The sequence below is a fragment of the Vombatus ursinus genome, unplaced genomic scaffold, assembly GCF_900497805.2.
Source record: "Vombatus ursinus unplaced genomic scaffold, bare-nosed wombat genome assembly UNPS02014812.1, whole genome shotgun sequence".
Taxonomy (NCBI): Eukaryota; Metazoa; Chordata; class Mammalia; order Diprotodontia; family Vombatidae; genus Vombatus; species Vombatus ursinus.
Window position 1 is genome coordinate 67,035,889 of NW_020954590.1, and position 24,594 is coordinate 67,060,482.

General features: G+C 36.2%; 1 protein-coding gene across 4 annotated transcripts in view; it reads left to right on the forward strand.

Annotated features, from left to right (window-relative positions):
* The window catches only part of LOC114054196 (DNA repair-scaffolding protein-like), a 556,996-nt gene that overhangs the window by 164,418 nt on the left and 367,984 nt on the right, over positions 1–24,594 (forward strand). For all 4 annotated transcript variants that reach the window (XM_027877359.1, XM_027877362.1, XM_027877361.1 and 1 more), the window contains exon 8: positions 20,247–20,466. In XM_027877359.1, coding sequence (XP_027733160.1) covers positions 20,247–20,466 — 220 coding nt within the window. The remainder of the gene's footprint in view (positions 1–20,246; positions 20,467–24,594) is intronic.

The window sequence follows — 24,594 nt, forward strand, 5'->3', positions numbered from 1 at the left end:
ATGGAAATAGTAGTTGTGTTTGGTATGTGTTAAATTCAAAATTTAAAAAAAAAAAGGGTTGACTTGAAGACCTATGAAGAAACTTGTAATTCTGAGCTTCTAGAATTCTTTGTGGTGCTGTCAAAACAAATCTCTGGCTGAGTTACAAGCAATGGCTGGATAAATCATGACCATTTCCTGTGATATGCATACTATCAAGCAAAATTTACCTTCCACTGGAGGGGGCCACTTGTTCTTTTCTTAGTTACACTGGACATTACTAATTTTCTACCATTATCTTTATAAATGTCCCAGTCCTGACTCGGCATAGTTCACTGTACCAGAACGATAGGAAATTCCAAAGTTCTTATAATGTCTTCTGTAGCTTTGAGTAGAAGTATTCAGTAAGAAAAAAGCTATTGTCGAACTGAGTGGAATAGGGAAAGGATTACATTTTGTAAGAATTCCCCCAAACATTGATTTGCTTAAATGTTTATCAACCAGTTCCTTTGTAAATAGTATAGCTAAAATGGAAATGGGTTGGATTACTATGGTGGGTATGGAATACAACATAATTCTCAAATGCATAATAGTCAAATAAAGCTATTGTACCAATCCTCAACTGTTATTTAGTGACTGTAGTGTGCACCTCACTCTTCTTACTGGATGATATAAGGAATAGAAGAGAAATAGATGTGCTTCATAGGGTTGACCATTTAGTTGAGGAGAGAGGGCATACCTATATGAAATAGCTAATAACAAATGTGAATGTATACTAATTTCATGGAAGATGGCTGAAATGAAAGTAATGGGGGAGAGGGTGGCCTGCCCTAATGGAGATCTGAGATTGGAAGGATCAAGGGAGAGAGATGGGTAAAGGGAAAGCCAGAAGAGGTAGAGTGTCTGCAGCCTCTATACAGGAGGAAAAGCATTTCAGCTATGGAGGGTAAGGGGACGGCATCTTCAGAGGCAAAGAGTCAGGATATGGAATGCAGAGTTCAGGGAACAGCAGGCAGGCCAAGAGGTTCTGGGAGACTGAAATAGTGAAAATTGTTGGAAAAGCACAATCACTTTAAAATCTTTCACATTAAAAACAGGCACATATTTGGCTCTGATTATATATTAAGCTGAAATAGAATTTCTTTCATTTCATATATATTTATTTCTTTGCTGGAAGGGTTCATGATTTCAAAATAGAAAATGATAAATGAATGAAAACAGTATTTTTTGATATATTTTCTTCAAGAATGTGTGCTAAAATTATGGTTTGAAAAATAATGTTCTACTAATTAATAAATATTAACTACTAATTACATAAAATTGCACATACACACACATGCCCCACACTCAAGATACTTGTTTTCTACCATTCTGACTTTCAGTGAGCTATTCAAATATAACCAACGACCTCAATAAAGGTCACAAATAACTCCCTTTGGGCCTTGTTTCATTGTCACCTGAAATTATAGCTCTGATACATTATAAGGCTCTATTTTTTTAGAGTAGGGGTGACCTTTGAACCCTCCTTCTTTGATCTCCAGTCTTTATGACACAGAAATGGCCTTTCTTCCTCACAGTCATGGATTAATATCATTGACTGAGAATTGTAAATGCATCCAGTCACAGCATACCCCTTTTCTAACAAGCTTACAAGAGGATTTTAGAAACCAAGTGATTATTTTATGAACCACACCTTTTTTTGGGTTCTTGTTGTTCTTATGAAGTGTACTTGTCCCACCCAATCTTTCCTTATTTATGTCCTCCAGAGTATGAGACATTATGGTTTACAAAATTAAGCCATTTGTTGTATGTTGTAATCCCTTGATGGGAGGGATGGTTTGGGTTTTTTTTTTCTTTTGGTCCTTTTCATCTTTTTAGAATTATTCAGTTCTCTGGTAATGAAAAAGAACACATATTCATTTAATGTAATATAATACACAACTGACCTTTCTCCAGCAATATTTTCTACCTTAAAAAAAATCTGAACATTTTTGTTACTTGAATGTTAATTTGTTTCTTTTCTCATTTTTTATTTTTCAAGATGCTTCCCCACCCCCGACTCCCATGGGTCCCCTTCTACTTCTGCCACCCAGATGTACTCTTAATAATCAGAGCCCATTCTCCTGTGCCTTCTGTTCCTCTGGGGCCATAACAAAGTCACACCTTGTTTTGTCAGTCACGTTGGAACTAGTCCCACCTGCTTCCCAGATTTTTTTTAGTTTATTTTCCATGACAATATTTCATTGCTATCTATTGAGAAACCATGTAATTTTCTTTCTTCCCTGGTTTCTGACAGGGTGGTGGTAGGGAAGCTCAATTGGGTGTGTGTCAGGGGGAGAAGGGGTGGGGAGAATAATTTCCAAGACAGATAACGTGATTGTCTTAAGATATAACAAGTATCTAGATAGTATCTCCAATGAGTTTTCATTTGATTGTATTTGTGTGATGTCAAATCCATACTAAAGAAATGAAAACATAGGGTTGAGGCCTGAATTAAGTTCTAGGGGCATCAATGTTGGTCCTGCTTCTCAGTTTTTTACTCTTTGGCATCTGCTCAGGAACAGCTGGGACAAGTATTTTCACAATGCCTTGGATGTCAAGAATCATAAACTAAAAATAGCTATGTATGTTCCTAAATGAAAACCAATAAACTTCAATATCACATCCTGAAATCCTAAGAAGGCTTCTCTCGCTGCCTTTTTTTTTTTTTTTAAACTCAAACTGCTAATAGCATAGAAACTTTTTTCAGGACAAGAGTTCTTAACTTTTTGTTTCATAGACCCCTGTGGCAGCCTAGGGACCCCTTCTCAGATTAATGTTTTTAAATGCATAAACCTGCAGGGGTGGGGAACCTGTGGCCTCGAGGCCACATATGGCCCTCAAGGTCCTCAAGTGTGGCCTTTTGACTGAGTCCTAGTTTTACAGAACAAATCCTTTTATTAAGGGGATTTGCTCTGTGAAGTTTGGATTCAGTCAAAAGGCCACACTTGAGGACCTAGAGGGCCACATGTGGCCTCAAGGCCATAAATTCCCCACCCTTGGATAAAGTATGATCCATAGGATTACAAAGGAAACAAATTATATTGTAATAATGATATATTTATTTTTCCTATACAAATTCACAGACCTTTTGAAATTTATTTCAAGACTCACGAAGGATCCCTTTTTAGGGATTATTGGTTTACATATTTTTTGTGGACATTTTCATCTAAAACTCTAAGGAAAGGGGAATCTCTTTCTGTGGGAATATTTGAGTTTTTCTATAAGGTTCTCCAAACCAGGTGTATTTTAAAAGCATATCAAAAATTTCTTCATGCTGAATTTATATCAAAATTGACAAAGCCCCAATTCTACAAAAGCAGACTCTTAAAAACCATTTAGGTATTACAAAATAAGATGCTATGGGGCTTAACCAGTATTGAGGTTTGTGAGATCTCCCTCTTGGCATATGCCCTTATACTCTTCCATCCTTGTCATTCCGCACTTTAAAAATATTGCAGGACAGATTTGTGGGTAGACAATCTAGAACCATCATATGGAGAAAAATGCCAGGACACTTTACAAAGTCATCCTGACTATAGATATTTCTCTTATATTGTGGGTGGCCCACCCAGGCCCCTCTTTGGATTAAAAGTGTCTGGTTCTCCTCAGTAAAAGTGTTCACTTCAGCCTAGGGTTTGTCAGAGTAACTTCGAATTATCAATCTAAAATAGACTTTTAACAAGACTCAAGTTTACAGAAAATAACTCAGGATTTTAGCTATCCTTCATTCCACTTTCTTCCTCAAACTTAATTTCCTTATGTCCTTTTTCCTTAAGCAATTATTTCCTGAGTCCTCCCACCATGACTTTTAAAAAAATTACATTCACGGCCTCTCTAATTCTTTTGGTGCCGCATTTTATTGCACATTGTCGCCTTTGTGAGTTGTTGGGGTTTTTTGTTTTGTTTTTTGTTTTGTTACTTTTCCAGACAGAAAACTGGGCACCAAACTCTGGAACAGATGCCCTTTCTGGTTTCTGACCCCCTCAGATCTCAGGCTTGCAAGGCTGAGAAAATTGCCAGATATGATGCAAGGAGATAAAATAATGGAGTCACGATCATCTCAGATGTAAAACTTTTCCTTCCAAATTAGAAAAGTTATTCAGAGTCCCTTTCTCTAGTCATCGCTGCCTTTGCTGTTGAGTTGTAGGCATCACTAGCTGCTTTTTCTAACTTGTTTTGGCTGAGTTTTGTGTTTTTCATATCTCTTCCCTGGTAAACTTGAGAACACTTCTGAAAGTTTTAGAGTAGTTTTAAAACCCAAATTATTGGGATGGTTTAAGGAGAACGAGTTATTGATCTTTACATTTTATTGCTTGACAGTAGTCAAGTGGTATACTGAGTATTGTATGAAGGTTTAAAGGAAAAGAGGAAAGGCATCATTGAATGGCATCAGGACTTCATGCTCTTCTGTATTATCATTGCCTCCATACTCCCCAGTCCTGGTCAGTCTCCAATTCCTATTTGTCAGGTTGATATTCCCCATCTGTAAAATGAGGCACCTACCCTCTAGGGGTGTTGTAAGGGGGGAAAATGAGGTTATACCTGTAAAGTGCTTTACAAACCTTGAAGCTTTATGTAAATGCTAGTTCTTATCTAAGCTGTAGAGGAACAGTGTGGTATAATGATTAGAAAGCTGGACACACATGAACACAGATCCCATCTCTAATGCTTACTAGCTATGTGACCATGGGCAGGTCTCTTAAAATCTCTCAAGCCTCAGTTTCGTGTTGTAAAATGGGGACAATAACTATAATATATACTTCACAGGGTATGTGTGTTCCTAAATGAAAACCAATAAACTATAATATCACTTCCTACAATCATAAGAAGGCTTTATTTCTCTAATTTTTTTTTCTTACTGAAACTGCTAATAGCATAGAGATTCTTTTTAGGGCAAGAGTCCTTAAGTTTTTGTGTCATAGACCCCTATGGCAGTCTGGTGAAGCCTAGAGGCATTAGATAATTCCTGTCTTCAGGAAGCTTATGGTCTAATTTAGGCATGTGAGATACTATAGAAATTGCCTGATACAAGATAGAACTTGATAGGAGTATATATGTAAGAGCTAAAAAGTAACATAATAATTCTGAAGAAGGAAAGATCATTTCTGACTTGGGAGATCAGGGTAGCCTTCATGGAGGAAACACATTTGAGTAGGGTCTTGGAAAATGTTTGGGAATATAGCAGAAAGATGGAGACGGAGCCGTTGATGCAGCAGTCATTTGCATATTATAAGTGCTTAATCAGTATCTTTTGAAGAATGATAAGCCCCTTTATTAGCAACACTTTGACAGGAGTGGTAGTTTTAACCCAAATGGGGACATGGTACCCTATTCCATGCTAGAATAACATGTGCTTAGGTTAGGGATTCACATAATGTTGTCACCTTATGTGTAGGACCAAGCAGAAACTTCTTTATCTTCAGTTCGCAGGATGGGTCTATAGTGAGATCTTGGTCCTTCATCACATCTTCAAATTGTTACAGATTTATACCAGAAGCTCTTGCAATTTTCTTAAGGCAGATGAGTATAATAGAGGCAGTTGGATGGTATAGTGGATAGAGTCCAGGGCCTAGAGTCAGGAAGCTCTGAGTTCAAATCCAGCCTCAGGTAGTTACTAGCTGTGTGACTCTAGGCAAGTCACTTAACACTCACTTTGCCTCAGTTTCCTCATCTGTAAAATGGGGATAATAATAGAACCTACCTCCCAGTGTTGTTGTGAGGAACAAATGAAATAATATTTGCAAAGCACAGTGCCTGACCCGTAGTAGGTGCTATGTAAATGCTTATTCCTTTTCCTTATTTCCCTATAATAACTTAGGGTTATAGATTTAGTGCTAGACTCACAGATCACCTAGTCCAACCATCTTATAAATGAAGAAACAGAGGTCCAGACAGGTAAAGTGAAGCCTGAAGTTATACAGGTCGTTAAAGAGCAGGAATAGGATTTGAGCCAAGCCCTTCTGATTTCTGATCTAGCACTTGTGACATTTGATTTGAGGCCTGACTTGTGCACTTACTAGCTACTCAACAAATTACCTGATTGCTTTGAGCCTCAGTTTCCTCATCTATAAAATAGGGATAATATTTCCATGACCTGCCTCTCTGGGTGGTTGTGAGAAAAGGACTTTGTGAAGAATGTATCTATATCTATGTCTGCATTTAGGTATAGATCTATAGGCTATATCAATGTCTATATCTAAACACACATATTTCCATATATATGTACACACATATTTCTCTCTATACATATTTTTATATATATACATATTTCTATATATTCACAGAAACAGATTTCTGTATATTTTGTTGTTCAGTCATTTCAGCCGTTCCAATTCTTGGTGACCCTGTTTGGGGTTTTCTTGACAGAAATACTGGAATGGTTTGCCATTTCCTTTTCCAGCTCATTTTATAGATGAGGAAACTGAGGCAAACAGGGTTAAGTGACTTGCCAAGGATCCCACAGCTAGTAAGTGTCTGAGGTCAGATTTGCATTCAGGAAAATGATTCATCTTTATTCCAGATCCAGCACTCTCTTCACTGTGCCAGTAGCTGTCCATTTCTATATGTAGACACACATATATATCTACTTATATATACATATATTTCTCCATATACACATTTATATATTTCTCTTTCTATACACACATATATGTGTTTCCATATATATTTATATACACACACACACACACATACTTACTTCTATAGCTGTGTGACCCTGAACAAGTCATTTAACCCCATTTACCTCAGTTTTCTCATCTGTAAAATGAGCTGGAGAAGGAAATGACAAACCACTCTAGTACCTTTGCCAAGAAAATCCTAAATGGAAGGGACAGCTAGGTGGCGCAGTGGATAGAGCACCAGCCCTGGAGTCAGGGGGACCTGAGTTCAAATTCAGCCTCAGACACTTACTAGCTAGCTGTGTGACCCTGGGCAAGTCACTTAACCCCCATTGCCTTTCCTCGCCCCCCCCAAAAAAGAAAATCCTAAATGGGGTTACCAAGAGTCAGACATGACTGAAACGACTGAATAACAGTAGCTATCTATCTGTCTACCTATGAAAATAAGAGTGTGTGTGTGTGTGTGTGTGTGTGTGTATACTAAATATATCTATGTGAATCCTTTGTGGGGAGTGGTGATTTCTTTAATGTTTCCCTGTAGTTCAGGATTGCAAAGTTTGAATTCCCCTGCAGGTCTTTTCAGGGAATCGGAATCAGGATAGGTTTGGCCCCATGCCTAGTTTCACAGCAGATGCCAGGGAACTCTTCTGAGCTGCTTTGAAATGCCGGCAATAGTCTTGTTCTAAAGTTACCCTTTCAGTGAATGGAGTAGGTGAAGCCATCCTCTGGTGATCTTGGTTTTCTGCATAGAAGTTGAAGAGTGAGGGGGATGGAAAGCTCAGAGTTAAAAATATCTCCTGAATTGGAGGATCTAAAAATGCCCATACTGATTTTCCTGATGCAGTGTTTTTTAGTTTGAATTAAAGGGTAACTAGGAGTGGAGAATGCCATGCTGATCATTAACTAACTAGCTTGCTTTGGTAAATAATAAAACAGTAGTTAGTTTCCTTGCAAAATGATTGTTAAAGCAGCACAGAGGGTGGAGTTTGGACCTCCCTGACAGAGACAGCTTCACCTCTGACCATATGTTTTTTTTTTTTCCCCAATAAAGACCAAAAAATAGAAATGGTTTCTTGACTACAGTAAATGCCTGAATTTTCATTATAATCTTTTGTTTTGTAGTAAGCTGTATTTTTTCCCCTTTTAAAAGAAGCTCAGACTGCTAATTAGTTTAGATATAAGAAGAGAGAATGAAATAGGGGATAAGGAAGAACTGTTGAATTTCTGGTCTGAAATTCCCCCCCCCCCCTTTTAATTTGCTTATTAAAACAGCCATTTCATGTTTATTCCTGCAATCGTCTTTAGGCCCTTCTGACTTATCTAACACATCCTTTGTTCCAGTTAAGGGAAGGCTGATTATAACTTCTTTGGAGTTTTTCAGTGCTGTTTTGGCAGGAGAAGGTTTAGTTTAGTTCCTCTTCTTGCTTCCTCTTTTCCCTGGGGTCAAATGTGCTGCCTTTGGAATATCTCCAGCTTCTCTCTGACCAATAAAGCCAGAAAACCAATTACCGGACTCCAGCTTGGATTTTACTCTCCATAATACCCGAGTCTCAGTGCATCCAGCAATACTTAAGTTGGTTGTTGGTGGCTTTGGAGAAGAGGTCAGATTAACACACAATCACCTGAATCATTAAAGTCAGAAAGCAGGAATGTAATATTAGGCCTGTAGAATATAAGGCTATGACTTCATATCCTGGATATTTGTGATTCTAAATGACTTTTTTAATAGTAAATTAGCAGAGGTGTGAAGAGTTCATCCTTAGAGGTTATTAGACTATCAAAGCATTTCGCATTTTTATTGGGAATAATGAGAGAGCTTAAACAACTCAACTAAGGATGATATAATCGCCAATTCTTGATTATTCATGGGGCTAAATAGTCCATTTTATAGGGTCATCTAACTCTCTTGCTTCTTCTTCTTACTTTTCCCCTTCATCATAGCCATTTAACTCCTTGTTAACACCTCCAGAAAATGATTTGTATAGGATGTGAGACACATACCAGTCTGTAGGTTCCCTTCCAGTTCTAAGTCCTATGAAGCATTATTTCTCATTTACTGTTAATCTTAAGAGTAAGGCCTCCAGGGTGAGGAGTTTGATACTGTTGGACAATTCTTTTGGATCAACTGTGGATTTCATTTATCTAGGCTTTCACTGTCCCTCAACACTGTGGATAATTAAAAAGTGTTAGTATAATAGTATTTTGGGTTCATTTTCTTTCAGCCTTAAGGTTTGAAAAAAATCTTTCCTTTATGCTTTTTAAATTTTTTCCAGAAATAAGACTGCAAAGTTACCACAGTGGGATCAACCATCTGAGGAAAAACTTGCTTCTTGGAGAAGTTTTTATGTGGTTTGGCAAAAATTTATATTTATGGGGTTAAATTCAGCCACTGTTAATGACACATATTATCTATATGTTGAAAATCTTTCTTTTGGCCTTCAAAAAGGTCACTGTTACTGGAGAGGCAAAGTTTTCTTTGGCTTTCTAAATTGCTTATCATTTTTCTTTCCAACATAGTTCACTGTTACTCTGGCATCTTGCCACAATGTAAAAAATTTACATATTGTGCTTAGTAAAGGTTTATTGAATTGAATTGATTATGCTATCTTAATCTTTCTGAGGCAGTTGGTGGCTCAGTGCATATAGCACTTGGCCTGGAGTCTAGAAGAGCTGAGTTCAAATTCAGCCTCAGACACTTCCTAGCTGTGTAACCCAGGGCAAGTCACTTAACTTCTGATTGCCTGACAAAATGGATCCAATGGAGAAGGAAATGGCAAACCACTCCAGTATCTTTGCCAAGAAAACCAGAGTTAGACAAGACTGAAACAACTGAACAACAACAGCAGTTTTTCTACCAAGCTAGTTGTTACTTATTCCTCAGCTCATTTTTTTTCCTTTTTTTTAAAAAAAAGAGATTATGGGATTTTATGCATAGACTCTTCTTGAATAAGCTGCTGTCACAGTTCAAGCCCAATCTTGATACCCTTGACATCTCTCAGGAGAGATTCCAGGTAGGGTGAGTCCATCCTGTCCTTGCAGCCCTTCTGTTTGCATGATTTTCACTGAAGTAAGAATACCAGTCTATGGGTTTCTGGTTCCTAATTAGACTCCAGTCATTCAGTCAATCAGTAAGTACTTTCTGTGTACGAGCACTTCTGGGGAAGATACAAAGTTTAGATTAGAGCCTTTTCCTTTATGGATTAAGTCTGGTTAGAGGCAGTGGATATGCTCCAGCAAATTTGAATTAATTTTTTTTTATTAAGTTCCTTTATTAGTTAGGAAAAGTCATTTCACAGAATCTTAAATTTGGAAGGACCTTAGAGGTCATGGAGTCCAAGCTCTAATACGTCATCAACACATTATTAAACAGTTTCTGAACAAACACTTCAGTGACAATATTCCACTGGAAAAAATTTGGGCCTTGAATTTAAAAATAAAATCACATTAGAAAATGCAGCCGACTATTTAAAATCACATAAGCAAAGGAGAAACTATAATGTATCTATGTTGTTACTAACTAATAAAATCAGTCCATCGGTCAAGTAGTATTTATCAAAAACCTAATATTTTCTGAACGTTGTGGTAAGCACTGGTGACACAAAGAAAGGCATAATAACAATAATAAAAATAATAGTAATAGTAATAATAATGATAATAATCTCTGCTCTTATTGAGTTCATCCTCGAATGAGAGAGATAAGCTGCAAATAATCATGTACAAACAAGATATAGAAAGGATAAATTGGGAATAGGGTCAGAGAGAAGCTACTAAGATTAAGGAGGACTGAGAAAGGTTTCTTGCAGAAGGTGAGACTTTATCTGGGACTGGATGGAAGCCAGGGAAATGCCATTGGATTACAAGAAAGTTAGGAAGAAACCAGATTATGAAGGCTTTAAAAACCTAATATAGGGTTCTGTATTTGATCCTGAAGGTAACAAAGAGCCACTGGAATTTAGTGAATAGGAAGTGATATGGTTAGATCTACATTTTAGGAAGATCAGTTTGATAGTTGTAGTAAATGAACTGGAGAGACTTAAGGAAGGTAGACCAACTAGCAGGCTATGTAATAATGCAGGTGATAAGGACCAGCACCAGGGTGTTGGCAGTGTCAGAGGAGAGAGGGATGGGTGTGTGTATGTGTGTGTGTGGGTGTGGGTGTATGTGTGTTTACGTGTGTGGGTATGTGTGTGTGCGCGCGGGCATGTAATGTTGTATAGATAGAAAGGACAGAATTAACAAATGATCGGCTATGGGGTTAAGAGAGAGTAAAGAGTCAGGAATGACAACTAGATCGTGAGCTTGAGTGAGTGGGAGGATGATGGTGCCTTCCACAGTAATGAGAAGTTATGAAGAGGAGAGGGTTTTGAGGGAAAGATAATGAGTTCAGTTTTGGAGTTGAGTTTAAAGATGTCTATGGAACATTTAGTTTGAGATACCAAGTCAACAGTTAGAGATGTAAGACTAGAAGTCAGGAGAGAGGTTAGGACTGGAAAAGAAAATCTGAGAGCCAGATGCTCTCAGCCAGAAGTGATGATAAATATTAATTCAAAATATTGATGATATAGTAATGTCATAACAAGGCAGCTGGGTGGTACAGTGGATAGAGGACTGGGCTTGAAGTTAGGAAGACTCATCTTCCTGAGTTCAGATCTGGGCTCGTACACTTCCTAGCTGTGTGACCCTGGGCAAGTCACTTAACCCTGTTTGCCTCAGTTCCTCATCTATAAAATGAGCTGGAGAAGGAAATTGCGAACCACTCTAGTACCTTTGCCAAGAAGTCAAAGAGTCAGACATGACTGAAATGACTGAGCAAGTCAAAATATTAATGATATATTAAATTCAAAACGTCACAAAATTGGGGCAGCTAGGGGGTGCAGTGGATAGCGTACCGGCCCTGAAGTCAGTGGGGCCTGAGTTCAAATCCGGCCTCAGACACATAACCCTTACTAGCTGTGTGACCTTAGGCAAGTCATTTGACCCCATTGCCTAGCCCCCTCCCCAAAAAAGTCACAAAATAGTATAACCTTAAATATAGTACTACATTAAAAATTCTACAATATGAATGTTTTTTACTTCCTCATAAGGAATTCTTGTTGTAATGGTTTGGCTAAACTTAAGCCATTTTCTGGGCAGGTAGGTGGTGCAGAGAATAGAGCACTGAACCTGAAGTTAGGGAAATATGAGTTCAAGTCTGGCCTCAGAAACTTATTAGCTATGTGACACTAAACAGGTCTCTTAATCTCTTTTCCTCAGTTTTCTCATATGTAGAATGGGAATGATAATAATAGTACTTACCTCCCAGAGTTGTTTTGAGGATAAAATGAGAAGAATTTTAAAGTACTTTGCAAACCTTGAAACACTATATAAAAGCTAACTATTATTATTTTTATTATTATTACCTTAATATTTCTAACTTTACATTCAAGAAAATTTTTCCTTTTGCCTGCAAATATAGAGCCATGTTGTTTAATCATTTTTTGGTTATATCTGACACTTTATGACCCCATTTGGTGTTTTCTTGGGCAGAGATACTGGCATGGTTCACTATTTCCTTCTCCTCATTTTACAGATGAGAAAACTGAGGCAAACAGGGTTAAGTGACTTGCCCAGGGTCACATAGCTAGTAAGTGTCTGAGGCTAGATTTTAACTCAGGAAGGTGAGTCACCTTGTTGTCCATATATAGAGCCTTAGTTTCAGCAAATCTTAGGATTTCAGTGTTTGCTTATTTTATTGATGAGAAAACTTATGTTCAGAGAATCATGTAGGAAAGATTTTTAGAAAGAAGACGGTAACACTTTTATATTTTGGATGGAAGGATATAGGCCTGAAAATTAAGTAGTAAAATGTTTAATTTTTACAGAGCAGTAGAAATCTACTCATCATTCATTGTAACATATAGTTGGGTAATTAAAAGAGTTAAAAAATCCATTGATTGGATGCCAGCCTAATGGTTTATTTAAGTGATGGCTAGCCTAACTTACTAAGTGACATTGGGTGAGTTACATCCCCTTTCTAGGGGTTAGTATCTTTATATACAAAATAAATGGGATTCAGCTATATGCTTCTATAGAGTTATGTAGCTCTGACACCTCATCAGGAACTGATAGCATTTCAAATAGTGTCATTTGAGTCTAGCTAAATGTTTGTTCATGTAGGGGAGAATGTGGAACTTTCAGCTAGTGTAAACAACAGAGATAATATAAGATTATTTAGCCCCAACTCCAAGAATGCTCTTTTTTTAGAGCATGTAATAAATAAAGCTAGATAAAGTGCTTGCTGTGATGTAGAGGTGCTGTTGTTTGGAATCGATTTTGATTTAATTCTTTGAGTTATCAGGAGTTTAAAAATGTGTAATTTTTCCTCTTGGCTTTCCTGGGTGCCTTCAAAGCCTGAATAAAATCCCACTTACTAGAAGATGCCTTTCCTCATTCCTCTTTAATTCTAGTGACTTCCTTATGTTGATTATTTCCAATTTATCGTGTCTGTATTTTGCTTGAGGCAACTAGGTAGTGCAATGGATAGAGCACTGGGCCTGGAGTCAGGAGAACCTGAGTTCAAATCCAGCCTCAGACACTTCCTAGATGTATGACCCTGGGTAAGTCACTTATTCTCTGTCTCAATCCACTGGTTAAAGAAATGGCAAACTACTCCAGTGTCTTTGCCAAGAAAAACCCACGGACAATGAGGTTCATGGGGTCAAGAAGAGTTGGATAGGACTGAACAATAGTAACAAAAACAACAACATATCTTGTTTATACATAGGTATTTGCATGTTATCTCCCCCATTAGATTGTGAGCTCCTTGAGAACAGACAGGCTTTTTGCCTTAGCATAGTGCTTGACACATAGTAGGTATTTAACAAATGTTTATTGATTGACTGAGATGGGTTAGAGAACATCTAAAAGCCTTAGGAACATTACAGTTTAATAATAGTAACTAGAATAGTAAAATAATCCCATATATTTTTCTTTCTTGGTTGTGATACAATTTACGTTTTAAAACATTGATGAATTCATGAACTCATTGCTCTCCTTCTTACCAGTTTTTAACTTAAAATTAATTCTATACCTTCTCATTCTTCCTTTTAATTTGAAGTACTGTTTTGTCAAAGGCCTCCTTTGAGCCAAAAATATTGAACATAAGTACACAATGAAAAAAAAATCTATTTGTAGTTTAATGTTTGGTCTGTCATGCTTCCATAAGCAATAAGGAATAAGGAAGTGATGCACATTGAAAAACAGACTACATAATCACAGTTGAGGCCCTGTTGATCAGCTCTATCTGGCTGAATAAATAATAGCTGTAGAGAACCTCCTCTTTGAAAGTACATAAGGCAGTATTTTTTGTCTGCTTATTTTCCTTAAAGACTAACATGATATGTCTCTTTATTATGATTTTAGAATTTTCATACAGTTTTTGGAGTTAGGATGTAAGCAAACTAACTTATGAATCCCTTGAAAAGGGATTCTTCCATTAACAGTTTATCTTTATACAGGAAATTATTGGGTAATCTACCAGATTATAGTGATCGAAATTAGGATAACTCTGACCTAGCAGGATTTGTCGATGATTGTAAGGGGACAAGTTAGGGTTTAGTCGCGCAAGTCTCTTGGGACTGTGGATGAACATTTAGATTGTTTGGTCAGACTTCTTGTTTAGATTTTTTTTTTAAGCGTTGGTTTCAGATTTCCATTTCATGTTTAGAATTATTGTGGCTTTGCCCTAAGAATGTTTTAGACTGGGTGAAAGGCAAAAAAAATGTGGAATGGAGAAGTGAGAGCATTATTGTTTACTGTTCAGTGAGTGAGTCCTTGTGGTTAGGAAATGCGTCTGTTTGGAGATTGCTGGATGACTTGAGACTTGATGGAGAACTATAATTCTTTAGATGCAAAGAAATCTTGTTCTATCAGGATGGGAGTGTAAAATTTTTCCAAAGTTTAGTTTCTATGCACCATAAACTGTATCTTCTGACTTTCCTCATGGCTTTTATCCAACAATTATGTGTGAACTCAATTTAATGGTAGCTTGTTAGCATTTATTGAGAGGATTAGTATTATAGTTTTGAGTGAAATTTTAAAGTAGTTACAATGTTTAGCAGCACAGCAAAATTAATTCAACAAATATTTATTCAGCAAGGCACTATGTTAATCAATGTATTTGGGCAGCTAGGTGGCTCATTGGGTAGAACGCTGGGCCTGGAGTCAGGAGGACCTGAGTTCAAATTCAGCCTCAGGGACTTCCTAGCTGTGTGACCCTGTGCAAATCACCAACCTCTGTCTGCCTCAGTTTCATCTGCTGTAAAAAGGGAATAATAGCATCTACCTCTACAGTTTGTGGTGAGAATCAAACAAGATAATATTTGTAAAGTGCTTAATACAATGCCTGGCACATAGTAGGTACGATATAAATGCTTATATCCTTTGCTGCCCTGCTTCGCTACCAATCCTTACCTGATAGGCAGAGGTGCATATCACAGTACTAGATGATTAGAAATGATTGGTGAGTGCTGTTATCCAAAAGAACCTTGTACTCCACTAGGGATGTATGACCAAGAACCCTACAGTTAGCACAAATGTGTACAAATAACAATATAACATAGCATATAGTGAAACAAGCACAGGAATTAGAGTTGAAAGAGCTTAGTGTAAATCCCATCTCTTCTCTTTTATATGTGAAATTTGGACAAATTGCTTAACCTGTCTAGGCCTTATTCTCTTCATTTCTACAATAAGGGAGTTGGATTCAATGGTCTCCAATTTCCTTTTTAATTCTAAATATTATGATAATTAACTTTCAGTTGTCCTTGTTAGTGAAGGCAATAATGGTGTAGAAAATCCTAAACAATGAATGATTATTAATTATCCTCAGTGGATAATTAATAATCCTCAAAGGCAGCTAGGTGGCAAAGTAGATAGAATGCAGGACCTAGAGTCAGGAAGATCTGAGTTCAAATTCAGCCTCAGACTTTGACTATCAATATGACCTTAGGCAAGACACTTTACCTCTGTCTGCCTTAGTATCCTCATCTGTAAAGTGGGGATAATAATAGCCCTTCACTCTCAGAACTATTGTGAGAATCAAATGAAATAATATATTTTTAAAGTGCTTAGTGTAGTGCTTTGCATAGAGTAGGTATTACATAAATGCCGCTTATTTATTATTGTCTCCATCATCATCATCATCATCATCATCATCATCAGTGTTTGAATGTTTTGTGTGCACTATTGGCTTTTCTTTTCTCTTACAGCAGATTTACCTTTCTGATCATAGTTTTCATATGTTCATATTAAAATTAATTTGCATTTCCTGAACAAATGCTAACTACAGTTGAGAAAAGGAGTAAAGAAACCTGAAAGCATCCTGGCTGGCAATGAAAAATATAACTAATTGCTTTTTTTGCTTGTAGTCTACACATACAAGTACTTGATGTACAATTAACCGAATTTGTGTTAAAGTTAGGGAGACTATCGTAATAAATAATAGTAATAAGAATAATAATGATATATTTATATAGCACTTCGAGGTTTGCAAAGTGCTCAACTCATTAGAGAGAGCTTTTGGAGGAAGCAGCCTGTTATCAATCTTGTCACAGCTTCTCTAAGAGCGGTTCCTTTTTTCCACTCACTCGGCTTCTATCCTGGTGGAGGGCCTCTTAAGCTATCCTGGGTTGCTGCAACTGTCTTCTATCTGGTTTCCCTGTTTCCAGCCTCTCATTTTCCCTCACAACTGTTTTCCTGTAGCAAATGACTTACCATGTCAGCCCTCTCTTCCTCCAACTCAGGAAACTCCAGTGGCTCTCTAGGATCAAATATTAAACCTTGACTTTTCGACTCCTTTACAAACATGGCTCCAACCCATACTTCTAATGTCACAATATATTACTCCCTTTCTTGCAGTCTGTAGTCCAGCCAAATAGGCCCTCACACATGACATCCCCTCTCCCTTTTCTATGCCCTTGTCTCCATTCCTGGAATGCATTTTTTCCCAACCTCCACCTTTGAGAACCCCTGCTTTCCCTCAAAGTTCTGCTCAACCACCACTTTCTACATGAAGCCCTTTCCTGGTTCCTTTCCTCAGATGTTAATGTCTCCCCCTTCCCAGATTACTTCATATTTATTTTATATACATGTTATATACATTATATTATTATGTGTGTTATATGTTATATGTTATAATTATGTTATATGTGATATACATATTATATATGTTATATACATTAGTTCATATCTATTTTATATATGTGTGTAAGTGTCCATGTTGTCTTTTCCAATAGAAGATAAGCTCTTTGAGTTTAAGAAATTTCATTGATGTCTTTGTGTCTCCAGAGATCAGATTATAATCCTGACACATAGTAGATGCCTAATAAATGCTTGTTAACCTGATCCAGCCATATTGGAGCGCAATTTGGAACTATGTCCACAGGACAATCAAACTGTGTCTATTCTTTGATCAGCAAAGAGATCACAAAAAAGGGAAAAGGACCTACAAGTACAAAAATATTCATGGCAGCTCTTTTTTTGTTGTGGCAAAGAATTGGAAACTGAGAGGATGTCCATCAACTGGGGAGTGGCCGAATAAATTGTGGTGTGTAGATATAATGGAATACTATTGTGCTGTAAGAAATGATGAGCAGATGGATTTCAAAAAAGCCTGGAAAGACTTACATGAGCTGATGTGGAGTGAAGTGAGTGGAATCAGGAGAATTTTACACATAGTAACAGCAACATTGTGTGATGATCACCTGTGAATGGCTTAACTATTCTCAACAATACAATGATTCAAGACAATTCCAAAGAACTCATGATGAAAAAAAAAAACTGATGGAGTCTGAATATAGATTGAATCATACTATTTTAATTTTATTTTTTTCATGTTTTTTTTTCCTTTGGTTCTTTTTCTTCTTTCACAAATGAGTAATATGGAAATATGCACATACATAACCTATATCAAATTGCTTAGTATCTTAGGGAAGGGGGAGGGGAGGGAGGAAGAGAGAAAATTTAGAACTCAAAAATTTTTTAAAGTGAATGTTAAAATTTGTTTACGTGTAATTGGAAAAAATAAAATACTATTAAGGAAAAAATAAAAAAATGCTTGTTAACTGATTGAGAATATAAAAATAAAGACGTCCTGAATGTTGAAATCTTGTATTAGCTAGAAGGGTAGTAGTATTTAAGAATGAAGAGAGATTAGAAATTATTGACTTATAGATAATAGAAGAATTTTACAGAATAGATGATTTTCCTGAGGAATTTATCTTTGTGTAAGATAATTTATTATTGACTTTTAATTGGTTTAACTCAATGTCCAAATGCCTATTTATAAAGCAATTTATCTGTTTTCAAGTTACAACTCTGTTGACTATTCCTGTTACTCTGAAAATGTGAGTAGAAATGACAAATCGTGTATAACACCTCATTTGACAATGATTAATAGGAAATATCTTGAATTATTACCAATACACACTTAATATGAAAGTAGGAAGGCTAATAATGGAGATCTTAAAACTTTCTTTCTGGATTGAATTGCTGATTTAATTCATCATATACAAATCTGGGTTTTGTTTCCAGACATTTATTTGTTCAACTCTAAGGTGGCTAAAAAGCATGAGATGAGAAATAATTAATGTTCACCTTTAAAATAAAAGAACTTTATACTATATGTGTACCATCTGTATGAACAGAAATTACTAGGGTTCTTGGTACTTTTTTCCTCTAGTTCTCATTCCTACATATATAGCATTTACCAGCACAGATTAATCATTATGTTCCCAAATTTGATTGCTTTCTACCTTTTATTGTTATTTCACTTTGCAGCTACTGACTGAATATTTGAGTTGATAGAGAGTGAGAGATTGAGAATAATTCTGAGGTTACACACCTGGGAGACTAGAAGATCAGGGGTTCTTAACTAAGGAGGGTAGTTTATGAACTTGTTTTAAAACACATTTTGATGACTGTATTTCAATATAATTGGTTTCCTTTGTAATCCTATATATTTTCTTTTGTGCATTAAAAGCATTATTTGGAGAAAAGGTCCATAGGCTACCAGACTGACAAAGAGGGCCATTATACAAATAGATTATTAAGAACCTCCACCTTAGACAGAAATAAAGAGGTTCTTATAGAGAAATGGGTTTGGGACAGATAGGTAATTAGTTCTATTTTGAACATGTTGAATTTGAGATGTCTTTGGAATATCCACTTTGAAATTCCCAACAGTCCAGTGGTTAGTGTGACTGAAGGTCATGGGAGAGAATAGGCCTATACACACACAGAATGTCTGTGAGATGATAAAACTATGGGAGCTAATGAGGTTACCAAGAAAAAGATTGTAGAGGGGGAAGGAAAAAGGGTCAAAGATAGAACGTTGGCAGTCATTCGAAGTTAGGGGATGTGTTTTGGTTAATGAGCCAGCAAAAGAGAGTGAGAAGGAACAGTTAGACAGGTAGGATAAAAATCAAGAGAATATTATCATGAAAACTCAGAGAGAAGTCAGTGTCTAAGAGGAAAATGATTTTCAATATAAAATGCCCAGAGAGGTCATGAGGAATTATGGCTGCAAAAAAAAAGGCAGATTTGTTAATTAAGAGATCATTGGTAACTTTGAAAAGAACATTTTCAGTTGAGCGATGAGGTCAGAAGCTAGATTGCCAGGAGTTGAGGATTAAGTTGGAGTAAAAGAAGAAACAACAGATATAGACAACTTTTTCTAGGATTTTGGCTAAGAAAAGGAAAAGAGATATAGGATGACAGCTTAAGGGGATGGCAGAATCTAACAGGTTGTTTTTTTGTTTTTTTTTTTAGGATGGAGAGGCTTGAGCATATTTAAAGACAAAAAGAAAAAACCAGCTCATAGAGAGAGTGAAGATTAGAGAGGGAAGAGTGGGAGGCTGGTAGGGAGTGAGGAATGATTACAGAGGAATCTACTAAAGATGTTGGGAGAATGTAGGATCAAGTGTAGATGAAGTGTTAGCCTTAACAAGGAGGGGGGCCACCTTATCATCAGAGTATGGAAAAAAGGAGGAGAAAGGAAGTTTTCAAGGGCTTTTGAAAGGAGGAGAACAGGAGAAAAGAAAGTTCATGCCCTCAATTTTCTTCATAAAGTAAGAGATGACATCCTTAGCTTAGAGAGAATGGGGAGGGGGAAGTGTGGGAAATTTGAGAAGAGAAGGTTTGAATAGTTTTCATAGGAAGTGACACAGAGAATCCATTTTGGAGGAAGAAAATATGAAACTTCAGTGACATATATGTATAAACCAACTGATGGGGAAAAAATTCCATCCAAAAAGTGTTATGCACCATTGTTTTCCTGGAGAATAGGAAAAATACACACATAGTTTGAATATATATACACACATACATATATACATATACTCATATGTATTATATAAATGGATTAATTTTTTTTTACTTTTTTACATTTTCACATTTTTGTGTGCAACATATAGGCCTGTTTATATATTTTTGGTGGCTAACAAGAATATTGTCCATATTTTGCCTATAATCCATCTATCACTTATTTTCTCTTGAGGTAGAAAAATGGAGGAGTTCTTTGTATAAGTGCATCTTTTTGAAATTTTTTGTTTCTGTCTTTTAATTTTGTAGGCAAAAAATCTGGAGTTTTGATTGTAAAGATTATAGAGATGCATGAGGAATGCACAATGCATATCGCCATCTGTGAGTTGTTAGAGATGTCTCCTGCTGACAGTCCTTCTAAAGATGCTGTCCTGGACCCTGGGACCCAACTCAAGGTCCTGTTCACAAAGGAAACTGCAGTTCACCTGAAGGGAGGTCCACAGGATATCATCCATATCTACCCTCCCTGGTAAGTACAAAGTTGATTGTAATAAATGCAGCTTGTAACTCTTGTCTCCTTCAAAAAAGGCATTTTTATCTGGAACATTTTTGTCACGTTTTTATAGAGAAGCCTCCTGCATAAGGGAGCCAGGTTTCGTCTTATGTTTTATGTAACAGAGACGATGAACTGTCTTTGGCGGCTTATTAGTGCTTCTGGCAGGCAGATTAGTGCCTGGAAGAAAAAAAAATCAAGATTCCTGCCTGCTAACTGTTGTTTTAAGAATTGACTGCTTTTGTTTTATCTTTGTTTGTTTTTGTTTGTTTTTTAAAATTGTTGTTCCAAGAAAAGCATTAGTGGCATAATATGATAATTGATTAATATAAATGTATTAATAATAAATCAGCAAATTTCTTACATAATGCTGAATTTAGCTTCCTGAAAAGCACCAAATATATGTAACAGTGGGATGCTAATTTTTACAAGTTTTAGTGTTATCTTTTGTTTTTACTATAACCATGTTATTTTTAATAAAGTAATTTCCCCTTAACACTCTTCCCTTTCCCTGTCCCATTCCACTCCCCGCTTACCCCCAGTAAAATCATCAAATCCTTACCAAAGAGAAAGGAAAACATTTTAGGAAAGCCAACCAACACAATGACTACGTCTGACAACATAAACATGTTTCATGTTTGAGTTCCCTGCCTCTCCACTTAAAGGAGGAAGATATGTTTCTTTAGCAGTTTTTCAGAACCAAAATTATTCACTATAATTCTTCCAGTTTTTATCATATACATTACTATGTCATTGCATATATTATTATTTTGATTCTCCTTTTTTTTACTCTTATCACTTCATATAAGTCTTTCCATTTTTCTTTATATTTCTTGTGTTCATAAATTTTTTTGGCATAATATTTCACAGCATTTGTATATAAGAATTTGGTTAGCCATTGCCCAATCAATGAACACCCATTTTATTTTCAGTCTTTTTTTTTTTTGTTTTCAGGCTTGGTTTTGCTATAAATGTTTCTATTTTGTTTTCTATAGCATCTTTCTTTCTTTCTATCATTGACTTAAGTTTAGACATATGTTCAGTAGTGGGATTCTTGGGCCAAAGGGTATGAACACTTAAGTCATTTTTAAAAAATTCTGAATTGTTTTCCAGAGTAACTCTGGACCATTTCACAGCTCCACAAAGTATGTGTTAGTGTCTTTGCTTTTTCCTATAATGACTGTCTCCATTTTTTCTCCTTTTTGCCAATGTGATAGGTGTCAGATAAGACTTCAGTTTCTTTAATTTGCATATCATTTTATTATTTAAGACAGTCTTTTATGGTTGTTGGTTATTTGTATTCTCTCAAACAGTTTGAGAGCTGTTTTTTCAAAGCCTTTTGACCAACCACTAGAGAATGGATCTTGGACTCATATACAGAATCAATTCTGTGTATATCTTATATATCAGACTTTTATGGTAGATATTTAAAGGAAAGGATTTTTTTCCCCACTTGATAGTTTCTGACAACATCAATTTTAGTGTAAAAGCCATTTAACTTTCATGTAATCGACAGTTTGTTTTGTTCTATATGATCACCTCTATGCCTTGTTTAGTTAAGAATTCCCCTAAGACTGGGGCTGACAGTACTGTTGGGTTTTCAGAAGCTGGTGAAATTTTTAAGCTTGGGAATTCTGAGCTGCTATAGGGCTAAAGCCTATTAGGTGTTTGAACTGAGTCTGGTTCCATTATGGTGAGCCTCTGGGAATGGGAGGCCACCAGGTTTCCTAGGGAGGGGAATACTGACCCAGATTGGGAGTGGAGCAGGTCAAAGCTTTTGAGCAGATTGGTGGTGGATCTGGGTCCATGAGTCACTGCTGAATTTCCACCCTGGATGAGATAGAGAGACCAAGCTCCCCTCTCCCCACCCCACTCCCCAAAACAGTTCTCCCACTTACCATGTCTATGAAAAGAATCTCTTGTTGTCCACAACATTTTTTTTAAAGGTTTGACCTTTTATATTTAGGTTTTGTATCCATTTGGAGCTTATTGTGGTATATGGTATAAGTGGTGACCTGAACCAAACTGTCTTCTAGTTTTTATAGCAGCTTTTGTTGAATATATTCATCAAACACTAGACGTTTGTTCTCTTCTCAGTCTTGCTTATCTGGTCTGCTTCACTAATCTACTTTTGCATTTTTTTAAACCAATACCAAATGGTTTGGGGGATTACTGTTTTATATTAAAGTTTGAGATCTATTAATTCTATGCCCCTTCTATTCCTGATTTTTTTTAATATTTGCCCTTGAATTTTCTAGACTTTTGTTCTTTCAAATGAATTTTGTCTAATTTATAAAGTAAACCTTTGCTATTTTATTTTGGTTGTATAGTCATTTTATAAATAGTCATTATTATAGTTATTTATTATTGGTATACTCTAGCCATATACAATGAATCTCTCTCCAAATATGTCTTCCTTTTATTTTGGTAAAAAGTGTTTTATATTCGTATTTATGTAAATGTAAAGTGTCTTTTGGTAGATTAATAGCCAACTTTGTAGTAATTTTGAATGGAGTTTCTCTTTTTATCATTTTCTCCTGGTTTTTCATTAATACTATGTAGAAATGTCACTGATTTTTATGAATTTATTTTGCATGTTGCTATTTTACTGAAGTTATTAATCACCTCACTTTCTTTACTGATTCCTTGTGGTTTTTTCAGTAAGCCATCATATGTACAAATAGAAACTTTTTTTTCTCCTTTTCAGTATTTATGCCTTTAATTTCTCTCTTTCATCTTATTGCCATAGCTAGCGTTTCTAGAATTATTTGAACTATGGGACAGTAATTTTCATAAGAGAAGAAATTCTCAGTCTTTGTGAAAGTAAGAATAAGCACTCGTTTTTAGATAATATTCAGTTAGTTTTTCGTTGGCATATCCTCTCCACCAACCTCAGTTGCTTCTTAGAGTCACAGAATTTTAGACATAAGAAGTACTTTAAAGTTTCTAACTCTAACATCCCACCCAGTGTAGCAGTTCTCTCTGTGGTATCTCTGACACATGATCATCCAGCTTTAGCTTAAACACATTCTATTTTTAGCAGCTCTGATTACTTAGAAAGTTCATATTTATGTTCCATTTACTCTTGATTCTTTTCCTGGGAGGCGCACCGAATACCTAGACTCTGTCTTCCAAAGCACAACTCATTGGATATCTGCAGACTACTGTTATATCTTCCTGTGTATCCTCTTCCTCAGGATAAGCCAGTACAAATCCTTGAACCAATCCTCATGTGTTCTCATTATAGCAGCCAAATGTCACAGTGGACAGAGCACTGGATCTGGAATCAGGAGAGTCAGAATTTAAATCCTACCTTAGACACTTGCTATGTGACCCTGGGCAAGTCATTTTACCTCTGACTGCCTCAGTTTCTTCATTTGTAAAATGAGGATAATAAGAACAGCTACCTCCAAGGGTTGTTGTGATGATCAAATAAGATACTTGTAAAGCAAAACGGATTTGGAAAGGTGTTATCTAAAAGCTTGCTATTACTATTTTTATGACAGTTTTCAGACTATCCACTACCTTTGTTACCCTTTTCTACTTATAGTTTTTTTTTTCTTTATGAAGGAATAAATTGAACTTGAAATTAACTGCGTTCATTAAAATACAGTTAGTGAAGATAGCATAAGACTTTTAAAAACTTAGAAGACTAAAAATGAGGAGCTTCTATTTTACTGTCTGTTCTATTTTCCAGGCTGTTTTATCTGAAATCTACTTTGGTGTAGATAAAGGTAAAACTCAATCATGCGAAGCATATTTCATTTTATCCGGGGTATACAGTATTGAGAGGGCAAGAGTTCTAAGTATTCCCTGCAGGATCAATTGACAGTGTTAGTTCAAATTAAAGTGAGGAAGCCATTGACTAAAAAGCATACCTGACAGCTGGTATTCAGATATTCTTATCATAGCAGAAAGCCTCAGAATGGATTCTTAACAAGTGTCAACTTAAAAGATACCTCTATTCAAAACTCTCCCCCCCCAAAAAAAATATTAATGCTTCTTAAGGAGCTGCCTCTCTTCTTTTATTTGCTGTTCAAAAGAATAGGTAACATTAAATTACCAGGCACATAGTAAGGACTTAACAAATACTATATGCCTGGA